The sequence below is a fragment of the Coloeus monedula genome (genome assembly GCF_965178545.1).
Source record: "Coloeus monedula genome assembly, chromosome: 7".
Taxonomy (NCBI): domain Eukaryota; kingdom Metazoa; phylum Chordata; class Aves; order Passeriformes; family Corvidae; genus Coloeus; species Coloeus monedula.
The window spans coordinates 231460-244794 of NC_138787.1; the positions used below are offsets into that span (position 1 = coordinate 231460).

A 13335-nucleotide genomic window follows, 5' to 3' on the forward strand; every position below is an offset into this window, starting at 1 on the left:
CACCTCTCTCAGGGGGCCTAGTGCGTCCGCCATCTTGAGTGTGGCGGAAGTGTAAACCACCCTCTGCAAGGTCCTGGCAGATAATAAAATAATAAAATAAAATAAAGACTGTCATACTCTAATAAAAACGTCACTTAACGCCGTCCCGAGAGCGCGGAACTGCGCCTTCCTTTCCGAGCCGCCTCCTTGAGAGCGACACGCGGGCGGCTCGATTCCGACCGTGCCCGCCCGGTGCCTCCCGCCCGGGTCGCGCTGCGACCGCGCCTCTGCTGCCCGGCAAAACCGGCCCCGCCGGGCCGCCCCCCGCGCTGTCATTCCCCGCGGTCACCGCCCCGCACGGCGCCCGCTCCTTTCCATAGCTGTGGCCCCGCTCATGCACGGCCGTGACCCTTGGCGCTGCGAACCGCCCTTCGCCCCTCCCCTCCGCTGACAGACCCGGCCCCGCTCGCTCCCGCTCCTTGCCACGCTCGGCAGCCACCGAGGCCGCCGCCCTCTCGGCTCAGCCGGCACCGGGCGGCAGCAGCGCCGCCCAGCTCAGCCCGGGGGCAGGCACAGAGCACAGGGAAAAGCCGGCTCCGGGCGCTCTGCAGCTCCTGCAGCCCGAGCGTCTCGGCTCCTGCGGCCAGGCGCTTGCTGCTTTCCTTCCTACAGAAAAACGCCGGCTCCTTATTCTCAAAACTTGCTGATCTCTATTCCCAGCTTCTTATATTCCTGTATGCGACAGAGTAGAGAGAGAGGGCTGGCCCATTTCAAAATGAATTTACATCTAAATCAGTAGCATTTGTCTATAGATATAAAAACAAAGAACTTGACAGGTTTGGGGATTCCACACTGTCATACACACATCCCTCCCAGTGGATTTTCTGGCAGTTTTGGGCCCCTCTGGGGGAGGACACCCAGCATTGGCCCCCCCTCATTCCCCACTCACCTGCTCCTCCACTGCATCGTGGCTCTCCTAGCGACATTGGGGAGCCCAAATGACATTCAGAGCCCCCGAGTCTCCGCTCCTTCCCCCAGCCTTTTTTCCTCACCCCCAAAGAATGCACAAAACGAGACAAACTGCCCTGTACGGCAGCACGGCCCTTTAATAAAGCCATTTCCATGCATACATCCCCCAAAAAGGGGCTTGGCTGGAAACACGAGGAAGATGAGCAGAGGGATGGGGAAAGAGAGGGATGGGCAGCAGGACGGGGCTCCTAAGAGAAGGGTACCGTGAGGGAGAGGGACTGAGCAGCCGATGCAGACAGGGACAGGCAAAAGCACAGCGAGAGGGACAAAGAAATACAGTCAGACTGCAGCACAAAGGAAAAAGGAGAGCAAGAAAGAAGGAAAGATGCGGGCGGCGAGGGAGACAGAGAGAGACAGAACAGGGAGAGGGATTGAGCAGAATTTATTAAATAAAGGTCAGTATGGATTTCTTAAAAGAACACCAGGACATCCCTATCATGGAACTCTGCTGTCTGCTTCAACTTCACAGCTGTCGGGGAACATTTCTCCCCCCCCTCCTCTCTGCGGTGTTTATTAAATAAAGATTGAGTATTTATTTCTTAAAAGAAAAACAAGAGAGAGTGAAGCAGTGAAAGGGAATGGCATGGGGAGCACACAGGACAAGAAAGCAACACAAAAGACATGCTGGCCAGAGAGAAGAAAAGAGGTGGAAAGTTGGATGGAAGGGTGAAAGAAAATCAGGAACAAACACCAGGACTTTAATTAGAGAGGGTGGCTGACGAAGCTGCCAGTAAAGCAGCGGCTCGAACAGAAGCTGCTGCTGTCACAGCTCGGCCCGGCACTCACTAATTAACATCTGTCTCCGGGCAGAGCCATGAACCCCCTGCTGAAACAGGAGGGGAAAGCTCTGGAACCAGAGGATATTCCCAAGGATGCTGCATTTCAAGCACATTCTCAGCAAACACACCCAACTCAGCACAGAGGCACCACTGGAGCTCTTGCTTGGGGCTGGGACAACTGGGGACAGGAATGCCCACAAACCCTTGGCACAGCCAAACACCACAACTCCACCATCCCCAGGGAACTTGGGCAGTCTCCTCTTCACCTCTGCCCTTTTCCAGCAGCCACGGCTAGGACTGGGCTGTCAGAAATGGCATTCCCTAGGCAGTTCATCGCAGCAGAGAAGGAAAGAGCTCCTGGGAACATGAGCACGACCCACCTGGCTCAGCCCAGAGTCCATCCAGCACTCACCGAGAGCTGCTGGGAGCTGAAATCCTCCCGGCCCCTCCTGCCGGGGAAAGCCTGCCTCCGGCTCCGGCTGCCCCCAGCTCCCACCTCCCGGGGAAAGCCTGCCTCCGGCTCCGGCTGCCCCCAGCTCCCACCTCCCGGCAAACAGCAGCTCCATCCTTGGTGGCTGCTCCCGGCTGCGGGCAGCCGCCGCCCTTCGGGCAAGCCGATGGCTCGGGCAGCTCCGGTGCCCGCTCTTCCTCGATGCTTTTGCGTTTTCCTGCAGCTCCCCGGGCTGGGCAGGAGCACAGGGAGGCGGTGGAGGGGGTGAGGAGCCCGGCCCGGTTGGCTTCTTATGTGTGTGTCAGTGAGCCAGGGCTGGGACAAGGACTGATGCTGGAGCTGTTGCCCTTTGGAGCCATTTTAAAGGTATGATCCTAGAACGTTTTGGAGGCTATTTCCCAAATTCCATTTGTAGCTGGACCTCACTGGAAAGCCCAGTCCAGCAACCCCATACCCCAGCTGAAGGGACTTTCAATAATGACGAGGGGGCGCTGCATGGGGACAAACCCAGAGAGAACACTGGGGGATGCTGGAGCAACTCCAACAAAGAGCTGAAATCCTAATGGACAGTGTCGGAGCGGTACCAGCCCGGAGAACACCTTCCTGGCCTACCCAGCAGTAGCTAGCAACAGCACTGCAAGAAGGGTATTCTGCTTTCTTCCTATCACACCCTTGGTGCCTGCAGAACATGGGCTCACGCTGTTGCTCCTCTGACTTTTATCCACGGCGCTTCCAAAAGCTGTGCCAACTGCTGCCGCCATCCCTGATGGGTTAGGTAATGCCACAGCAGCAGGGCTGACTTACAAGATGAAGCCTGGGCACTGTGTTGGTGGCACCATCAGTATTATTTAGCTAAAAATAGATGACAAAGATGCAAATGTAACAAAATTAAAATAAAAGGGAACACGCTGGAGAAGGGAAGGAGGAAAGAAAAAACAGCACCTGCAGAGGTCAAAAGCAGGAACACTCTATCAGTGTGTTTTTTTTCATTGCTAACATCTTGATTTTTTAGATTTTTTTCTTTGCATTTGGTTTCATTTCCAAGAGTTGTCTAAGAAATAATGTTATTAAATCTGCTTGTTTCTATTGGCACACTGTGAGAATTTGTTACTGCTCTGTATGTGTGGCTTTGGCCATGCTTGTGGAGATGTAAAATCAGCACTTGGATTGCTCTGGACACATAATGGGAAATGTGTCAGAAGAAGGCACCTGTGGGCAAAGTGCTGTTGTCTCGTAGATCTGCAGCAGTGCTGAGTTTGGCAGAGTGGTTGAAGGGTTTAGCCACCCTCACTGTGGGGAAGGCTGATGGGCTCCCAAGTACAGGGCTGTGGTGATGGTGCTGCCTTCCGCATGTCTTTCCTTTGTGAAAGAAACCAGTGGAAAAGCGATGCCCTGGAGCAATTGGGACCCTCCTGAGAGGGCCACCAGCCCTGCTACACTTCCAGCAGCGTGCTGAGAACACCCAGCCACCCCTCCTCTCCCAGCCCTGGCCAGTGCTGCGGGACGCAGACGAGGGAACTGCCTCGGGAATATGGAATCTTGGCCCTGCTCCACCAGGCACCAACCTGTTTCTCTGCTGGGCAATGTGTCTTCACATGAAGAATGAGTGCCCAAGGGATGGGCATTGCAGGCTCCTCCCTAGGAGTGCGAGCAGCCCCCACCTGCTTTAATCCTGGTGGCAGCTTGGTTCCTCTGTGGGTAGACTGGTGCTCCCAGGGCGAGCACTCCCCATGACATGGCCAGGTGCCCCAGCCCTTCAGGTAAAAAATGACCACAGACCAGTAGAGGGAACCACAGCCAGCTAAGAAATGCTCCAGCAGGTGAGGCTGGTTTGAACAGCTGCATCCTGGACATTGCTTTGCCGCCTCTCATCACCCACCTCTGCAGCCAAGAGGCCCCTGTGGTCTGTAGCAACCCACTTGGTGCCTGTGGGACCACTCAGGGAAGGCAGCCAGAGCAGAACATACCAAGGACCTGGGTGGGGCAGCCAGGTAAAAATGCTGTGAGGTCCAGAGACAGTACAGCCACCCCACAACACACCCACGATGGAAGGGGAACGGGAGCTGAGCGTGCAGGACTGGGTCGTAGTTTGTTCCAAGGTAGGTAATTCCCCACGATTTTTCCTTATTATGGAGCTCTCACAGTATCGAAACCTTTGTAGTTCTCTGTGTTTAATATACAATTTTCCAGTGAGTTGGCTGCTCACAGTTTTTCTCTGTTTCACCACAAAATCGGTTGTAAGTTGTTTTTGGATCAAATCCCAAGATCTCCCTTTCCTCGTGGATTCGGAAGGAAAACGTTGAAACTGAGGTGCCTATAAAATACCTGTGAAAAAAAACCAAAAAGGGTTTGTGAGGGGGGGCAAACTTTTAAAATGCAAGTAATTTGACTTCAGTCCAATGAACTTCACCGTTCAGTGAAATGATATGATAATGAAATTACCATATATATACTCACACAATATAACCATCATGCATCTGCTATACACATCTCAATTGTATAATGTCTTACACAATTTGTGAACAACCATAGCTGGGCCAAAAATCATATTCAGTTTTGTGACAGTGACATTAAGATTTGGCTGAAATAAAAGTCAGGTTTGCTACCTTGCATGTGCGCAAATCCACTGGTCAATCACGGCCAAGCCCCCATCCTTATAGAGTTCCAGCTCCTCCCAAGAGGGTTCAAACCTCACCATCTCAGGCAGCAGTTTCTTGAGCAGTTCAATCTCTTAAAAAAGGAAGGATACAAATTTATCTCTACATTAGGAAGAGCAACTCGCTGCTGTCACAGGATGTGTTTGTTCAAGGGAACGCTGGGTGAACAGTTACAAAGCAAGTGACACCAAAATCTACCAACAAATTTTACAATGTGGTTGCCAAAATTCACAGCATTGCAGGCAGGGAGGGGAGCCAGCGGTAATTGCTGCACTTATTGTCAAGGGTTACCAATCCTGAAGTGACTGTGATCTGCCTACCTTCCTCAACAGCATCAGTGGCTACAAAAACCTTTTCAAGTTTAAGAGTCTCCAAGAGGCTGCGGATTTTCTTTACTGCTGCTCGCAGGGAAGGCACATCTTCTCTGTGACCCCAAATGAAGTCTCTCCTTCTGAGATGAACCCCAAGGTATGGGCCACCTAGAGCTGTGCCCGTCTTAACCTATGAGAGAAAGATCAGTAAACGTTAAAACTTGAGAGCATCACTATTCACACTGAAGAGCAAGAATGCATCATCTCTGGATAAGGCATGGAATCACTCTGGTTGCAGACAGTAATTTTTAAGTATGGACTGGAAGTAGTTTGGGACACTTGTTGCAACATTTAGATCTTGGGTGGCCTGCTTCATAGAAGAGAAACTGGAGTGCCAAATCTTTGTAAGCAAAAATTCCTCTCCTTGATCAAATAAATCCTCAACTGGCAGTTGGCAGCTGAACCTTACACACACACATGGTACTGAGTACAAGAAGAAATTCAAGTTTCCTTTACTGAAATGAGGACAACAGAGATCTGGCCCTCAGAACCAGACAGGCACATCTCAACACTCTGCTAACTCGTGTCACTCAGGGAGAAGGAGGTGCACCAGGAACATGAGTGTCCACCTCGACACGAGCAGAAGAGTTACACTCACGTGTGCCTTCCAACACGAGCTGCAGCACACAGCCAGGAGTGCACAAATGAAATATTTGTTACAGATTTTACCTTCATCTGTGTCCAGTCCTCCTTGTACTGAGTCCTGTCTGCCTCATCCGTGGACTGAAGGTATTTCCTCCTGAACTCGTCTCCCACCACACGGAGGTGTTTAGCAAACACCATGCTCCGACGGGTCTGTCGGAATAAGAGCGGACACCGAGTCAGAAAAAGGAGAGCTAAAAGCCAGTAGGTGGAGACAGTTTCACACACACACAGCACTTCCAGGATGCAGTTACTTCTGGGACATCTATGCAGTACTATAAGCAATGATTTCTAACCTTTTATCCAAGCTTTAACTGTTTAATTCTAATTACCACCACATTTATAGCCAGCATACTCACCTGCCCCTGCAATACACAGGTGTAGGGAGGACACTGCAGTTATTTACACAACAGAACACATAATACACCAAGTTAAAGACCCTAGCAATGTACCTCACTTTTGGAAACAAAAGCTGGGCAAACACTTTAGTGTGTGAAACACCTGTAAGAACAAAACCTGCTTTAAAAATATTAGGCATGCGGCCACAGACATGCCTATCAAATTCAGTGGAAAAGTGATGAAAAGGGAATTATTTCCTTAACTTGTGAATAATAATCTCCAGGATTCTGGGATGCAGTTACCACTGCAACAGTCACAAGTGGCCTTTTTACTAACATGCAAAAGAACGAAGGAAATCCCAATTTCTCCCTTTTTGTCTGCAAAGAAACAGAGAAGGGGGAGATGCTTCTCAGAGGGGCATGGAAAAAAGAGAAGAGGCCCTGGGCCCAAGCTGCAGTGAGTAAACTCCTGTTTGGACATCAGGCAAAACCACTGGGGCAATGTTTAAAGTGCCACTGCTAAGAAATGTGTGTTATGGATCCATGTGGATTTTGTGTCTGCTTTTACAGGACAGGTCAGACTCAAAAAATGGTATCTGGGGTGCATTTCTTTCTTTGAGAGGTCACTCTCAATGAACAATTCATGGCAAGCAAACTACTGTTTGGTCCCTTTCTGAAAACATGCCCTATCCCAAGCAAATAGCCAGATGCTTACAAGACCGAGGTCTGTGTAATTTGTTTTGTAACATCACGAGAGTCAATTTGTCTTAGGAATTTTAATTATATCAAGCACTCTGTATCATGCTCCATTTTCCTGTGTCTGAACCCTAACACTTTCTTAAAATTTTTAAGACAGGAATTATTTTACCATAGACCTTTGCCTTGAAACCCACGAAATTTTGCCTTTGAAGCCAAAGGGGGAGGGATTTGGGAGCACTTTTGGGAATTCTTTTGAAAAGACTAATCTTGAGGTTGACTAGATAAGAAACTGCTCCCATCTGACCATAGATGTGTTGTATAGGGGAGATCCTTTTTTAATCACCATGCCCTGCAGCACTGGGCCTTTAGGCACAAGACAGCAGGACAAATTCCTGTGTTACATTAACCCACAGCGGCCTGAAAACCATCTTTAGCACACACTGCTGAAACATAAGACACAAGTTACTTTCAAGACAAGAAACCCGAGGAAAAACTGAAGCACACATTGGTTACTGAATTTTTTAGCAGAGCCAAGTAAAAAGTCTAGAGAAGCTATCTGGAGAATACTCACATTCCAATAATCTTTCCCTCCGTAGTGGTCATGAAGAAGGTTTTCAGCTCTGTCTAACATCACTGACCTATTGAAAATTGTAAAACTGAGTGCAGTTCCCTTAGGAATAGAATTTACATTATGAAGGTTCTTTACACATTTGCTAGGATAAAGCACAGACTATGATCTGTTTGCAAAGGGAGCATGGGGGACGAGGGACAGGCTCCTATGAGGCAAATTCTAGTTCTCTACAAGGCAAATTGTGACCCACAGCCTGCTGGGAGAGAAGGGAACCATGCCACTCCACAGCCCTGCTCTCCTCCTTAACAAATGGTACTGATACTGAAGTTAAACACCGACAAGCATTAACCACCCCCCACACAGTCCTTACAACAGTTGCTACAGGAGAAATAGGACTTCTGACAGGGAGAGTGATCCAAAGGGGAGAAGTGACCTGTGAGATAATGCTCAGCCTCAGAGCACACGAGAGCCTCTTGGAGGAAGCAGAAGATCATGAGAACAAAACCAGAGAAGGTGCTTTCCATGTAGAATAAGATGTCTCACAGTAAAACAACATGTCAAAGAACACAGAGACACTACAAAAATGTGTGGTAGTAGACAGCAGCTTGGGCTTCTCATAAAGACAGTTCAGGATTGTGTACTGGAAATGTAACTGCACTATTCAAGTTCTAACAAGCAGAAGAGATTTTGAGAGTTTTGAGTATTCAAGAGCGTAAGAGATGCAGATTTAGTTTGTGAGCATACTGATGATAAGCAAACACACAGAGAAATGCTTCTGCTGGAAGGGATCAAAGTCATTATCTGGACCTTCTTCTACTAAAATGAGAGGAAGAAAATAACCAATCAATCAGCTTTGGATTATCACTGCTGATAATCAGCTGGACACTTGCACAGAAGGCTCCAAATCACCTGGAAAACAGACTAGACTGTGCTGGTGAAGAAGCAGCACTGGACCTAACAGGAAGCTTGGAGATGAATGAGGCTGCTAATCTAAATGCACAGACATTTCCTAGAAGGGACCACACTTGAAGAGTAAAAACCCAATCCTAGGACCATATAACTGGTTGTCCAGCCAGAAGGGCAATATGGGAGATCAGAGCTCTGAACTCTGGACAATCAGAGTAGTTTGAAGACACTGGTGATAAGTGCAGACACATGAAGATAAGGGAAATCTCACTGACATTGCCTAACAAGATTTCCTGACAGCCTTCATTAAAGGCTTTTAGGAAAACTTGGCACAGAAAAGAAGAATCTTGCGTAGACTAAAAAAAAAAAAAAAAGGTTTAGAGACAGGGATAAATGTATGGTTCTCATTGCAGAGGGAGGTAACAAGTGGAAGGAATCTTCATATTCCTAAACAACCTACAGAAGGGCATGAAATCAGGTGACACAGCTTAACAATCATTTAAAATTGCTCAGGGCAGCTAAGACCAGCTATGAAGAATTAGAGAAGTCTGATCACTGGCCAATGAAGTGGCAGATGAAATCTAATATAAAAGAGAGTGTAGTAAAAAAACCCCAACAACTGGCTTCATCTAATAACTAAAGGTCTTGATGGTCAGGAATGAGGACAGTCTGATGCAAACAGCAAGGCAACACTCAGAGGTCAAAATAAGGAACCTGTGTCTCAGGAAGTAGCAGAAAAAGAAGAGAGCACTTAACAGAGCGTGTCATTTGTACTGCAACGTGACAGAAGTTTACCCACACTCAGTGTGCAGGATGCAGCTGAACTGCAAAGGTTCAGAGATTGGCACTGGTGACAACCAAAGGCAGGGAATGGCTTTCACATGGACTCTTGGAGCCAGGACTCTTCCCACTGCAGAGGAGACAACTGAAGGAGAACATGCTAGAGACATAAAATCATATGTGGTGTGGAGGAAAATATGTAACAGCTGATGGCTCAGCATCTCTTCCACTGCATGATCTAGAGGATGCACCTTGGAAGCAGGAGTTAAAAAAGCTGCCTGAGAGGGAATATAAAGGAGCTCAAGGCTATTTGCTCTTAGGTTTTAGCACTGCAACCTTTAACCTAATTTACAGTTAAGTGTTTCTTGCAGGGTAAATCCCTTTTGTAATGATTTTAACAGAGTACACTAACTCAGTGATGAAGTATCTCAACAGTGGGATACAGCCTTCAAGTTCCCCCCGCTCTTCCCACCTGGCAATGGGGTTGTACAACCATAATACAACAATAAATACTAATAGAAGGCAACTCACTGTGCTGAAGTGTTCTTCAGAAGGATGGGAGCCACAATAGAGGCAGATCCTTGGACAGACAAGCAAGAGGCATTTAGGCCTCGTGTTTCCTCATAACCCCAGAACCAGCCCCTAAAAGGGAACACAAAGTATGAGCCTGTGAACCAATCCTTTAAGTTAATGTCATATATAGAACAAAACATCCTAAAAAACTACATACAATGTAAATAAGCCAGCCCCCTCCTTTATGCTGCTTTTCAATGGAGCAACAGCTTTCTAGAATTAGATCTTCTCATACCAATACAATATTCTATTATTGATGAGCTTTTTAAAAACAAAGTGAACCCCAAGCACCCAGCAATTCACAGACAATACTGCAACAACCACACAAGTCTGTTCTGTTAGAGCAGGCAAGTGTCTCTCTGAATACAACTGAAAAGACCAGAGGAACTGCTAGATGTTACCTGTAGTAGCCATGTTTGTCGTTGGAGTACATCAGCTGATCAATGCATGGCCTTTCATCTATTTTTTCTTCCCATGTTCCTTCTTTCCATCCTTCTGCATAGCCTTGTAGCACATAAATCTGTTCAATAAAAGGCCCACCTGACTCTGGGCAGAAGGCAAAGCAAAGAACTTGTGAGCATGAAAACACACACCATAAAGGTATGAACAAGCATCAGCTGCAGTTAAAAATCTGCTAAAAATGCTAATATTACACTACTCTCTCTCTTCCCAGTTTTGCCTATAAAAAAAGAAAGGAAGTTCTGTATGAGCCAGAAGAGCTAAAAGGGTCAGGCAATGTGACCACCTGCTATCCCACCCAGCTCTGTGTGATTTAATATGCCAAACACAATGGAATCACTGTCAGCTGGGTAAAACACACCATGAAGCACTGAGGTTTTCAATCCCACAGGCAGCTGCCACAGGAGGAGCTCCTCCAACAAAAATGCCAAGTACAAGCCCTTCTTCCCCTAAATTTCAGGATCTCTAAATGCATTTTCCTGGAAGGCAGACAACAGCTATCCCTTCAGAGCTCTTTACAGAGGTCTGACATTTGGTGGCCTTTATTTCCTTTGCTGAACAAGCCTGTGACACTGCTGCAGATTTGAACATTTGCTGATTAGCTCAACGTGGCATTAAATCCTAAAGGAAGCAACTCTACTTTCTTAAGGAAAGCCTTTCTCTTTGGCACAAAAAGCAAGGGGTAAGTATTTCAAGTAAATGCAGCATCGATGATGAAAAAGTTCAGGGAAGAACCTGCTGTACAACTTTTACTGTCCAACCACCACATCCACAAAAAGGTAGCTTGTCTGTATTTCAACGAGCTGCCTCTCTCCTTATGGGCTTGTCCTTATGGTCAAAATCACGCAGAAATACCTGTGAATTTATGCACAGGCATTAACTGTCCGTCTTTGGGGGTCCCAGGAAGTCGAGGGAACAGCAGTGCTACATCAAACAAGCTGCCAAGAAATTGAGTTATTCCATCCTAGTGGTTGTGTAGCTCAGCAAGACTCCTTCCCATCCCTCCTCTCACCACCTCTAAGATTTTTTTTTTTCCACATAAAAGGATAAAAGCCCCTATAAGGACAAACCTGTTAAGAAGCCATATCAAATACTTAGTTAACTGTAGATTGTGAGATCCTGCACCCCACCTGCAAGGAACTGCTCATATTCGATGACAGGGATGTTCCTGTTGAGGCTTGGGATATCGAAGAACTCGGACCAAGGGATCCGGACCTGGAGGATGTCAGGGCTCTGCCAGTGATAAAGACGCCCCCAGGGAGGCAGAACCAACACCCAGTTTTCACTTTTCCGCAGGGTCTTCAGAAGGGAAGCAATGCGAATGTAGACATCTCTGCGAAGGTTGAACCCTTCAGGGGGGTTTACATCGTACAAAAGGTATCTGGGGAGAACAAAGGAACGGATGATTATGTCCTCACATTATTTCTGGGAGGACATTGAGGCTTTTACATGTTTTTCTTTTTTACCCTATGATCCTGTGATGAAACTGTTGGGAAGGAAGCTGTTCCTCTTCTTGAGTTTATGGTACTCGGAAGGGGAAGAAGTATGGGAAGTCAGAGTAGTGTGTGCTGCAGGGGCTGGAGGGGCCACTGGGGTCTCCTGGCGAGGTACAACATGCCAGGAGCCTTTCCTGCAGAGGGTCAAGGGTGAAGTGTTCCTCTCATCCTGAAGATAACATGGGGTGTGTGGTGAAAATGGTGAAACTACTGGCATGTCACCCAGGCTAACTCTCGTAAGCTGGACACAACAGCAGGTAGACAAGCTCCAGAGGAGAGGGGGAAAAGGGTGCAGCTAGGAGCTGGATGATCCCTGGAGGGTCCCTTCCAACTCAGGATATTCTACAGACGAAAGCCCTCGGACAGCTGCGATGACACCTTCCAAACACGACCCAAAAAAGCACCAGCAGGCGAAGGAGGCCCTTTACCAGCTGATGGCCGAGACACGGCGGGTCGCCTGTGCAAGGGGACATCCCGGCGGGCAGGAGCAGCCCGGGGCCGGCCGCGGCGGGTCCCCCGCAGCTCACCTGGTGCGCGGGGCGGCGGCGGCGGCGGGCAGCGAGGAGGCGGCGTGGCCGGCGCGGAGGGCGGCGGGCGGCGGCTCGGAGGCGGCGGCGGGCGGCGGCGGGAAGGCGGCGGCGGCCAGGCCGAGCAGCAGCAGCGGCAGCGCCGAGGGGCAGCGGCCGCCGGGCCCCTGCGCCGCCATCCCCACGCCACGTCCGGGGCGGCGCCGGCGGAGCCCCGGCCTCTCTCGGTCTGTCAGAAGAGGCCGGCGGTGAGGGGCCGCAGGCGGGAGCCCGTGAGACGGTTCAGCTCTTCCAGGATTTGCGCTTCCTTCTGGTACATCTGCGGGAGCAGCGGCGGTCAGCGCCGGGCAAGCCCCTGCTCCTGTTACCAGGGCCTCTAGTCCACCCCGTGCCGGACCCCGCACACCCTCCCCAGCCCCGGCGCACCCCACACCTGCTGCCACTCGGGTTTCGTGTCGTGCCGGTAGCCGAGCAGGTGGCACAATCCGTGGGCTGCCGTCACCTGCACGGGGGGCGAGAGCACAACACGCGTGTTACCGACCGAGCCCCGCGCCCGCCCCGCCGCCCGCCACACCCGAGCGGGGCTCACCGTCAGGACATCGTCAAAGTCCTCCCCGGTTTCGCGGCACTGCTGGTGGATGTATTCCACCCCCAGGAAGATGTCCCCCAGGTTGTACTCGTCACGGCAGCGCGGCCGCGGCAGCTCCCCCGCCGCCACTTGGTGGAACGGGAAAGAGAGGACGTCGGTAGGCTCCGGGCACTGTCGGTAGGCGCCGTTGAGACGCTGCATCAACGCGTTGCCGGCGCAGACCAGCCCCACGTCGAAGCGGGAGGCGCCCAGGGCGGCGCGCAGGGCGCACACGGCGCGGCGCAGCGCGGCCCGGCGCACGGGCACGGCGGACTGCGCGTTCCGCAGCGCCACGCTCATCACGGCGCCGCCGCCCGCCAGGACCCCGCCCACCCAACGAGGCCCCGCCCCCGGGGCCCCGCCCCCAACACCGGCGCCCACCAATGGAGGCCCCAGCCGCAGGAGAGACCCCGCCCATCACCTGGAAGCCACGCCCGCAGCGCAGGTCCC

General features: G+C 50.3%; 1 protein-coding gene across 2 annotated transcripts; it reads right to left on the reverse strand.

Moving 5' to 3' along the window:
- Positions 1 to 4347: 4347 nt before the first annotated feature.
- POFUT2 (protein O-fucosyltransferase 2) lies at positions 4348 to 13206 on the reverse strand. Of its 2 annotated transcripts, XM_082284638.1 has the most exons (11): positions 12847 to 13206; positions 12684 to 12759; positions 12258 to 12576; positions 11365 to 11615; positions 10177 to 10321; positions 9734 to 9844; positions 7517 to 7583; positions 5936 to 6061; positions 5216 to 5396; positions 4845 to 4968; positions 4348 to 4563 (listed from the first exon to the last, which is right to left on the reverse strand). In XM_082284638.1, exons 1-11 carry the CDS (start codon positions 13183 to 13185, stop codon positions 4410 to 4412), a joined length of 1893 nt encoding a protein of 630 aa, XP_082140764.1. In that variant the 5' UTR covers positions 13186 to 13206; the 3' UTR covers positions 4348 to 4409. The 2 variants fall into 2 exon arrangements, with proteins under 2 accessions (XP_082140764.1, XP_082140765.1); XM_082284639.1 differs by lacking the exon at positions 12847 to 13206 and having other exon boundaries at positions 4362 to 4563; positions 12691 to 12754.
- Between the last annotated feature and the right edge of the window lie 129 nt (positions 13207 to 13335).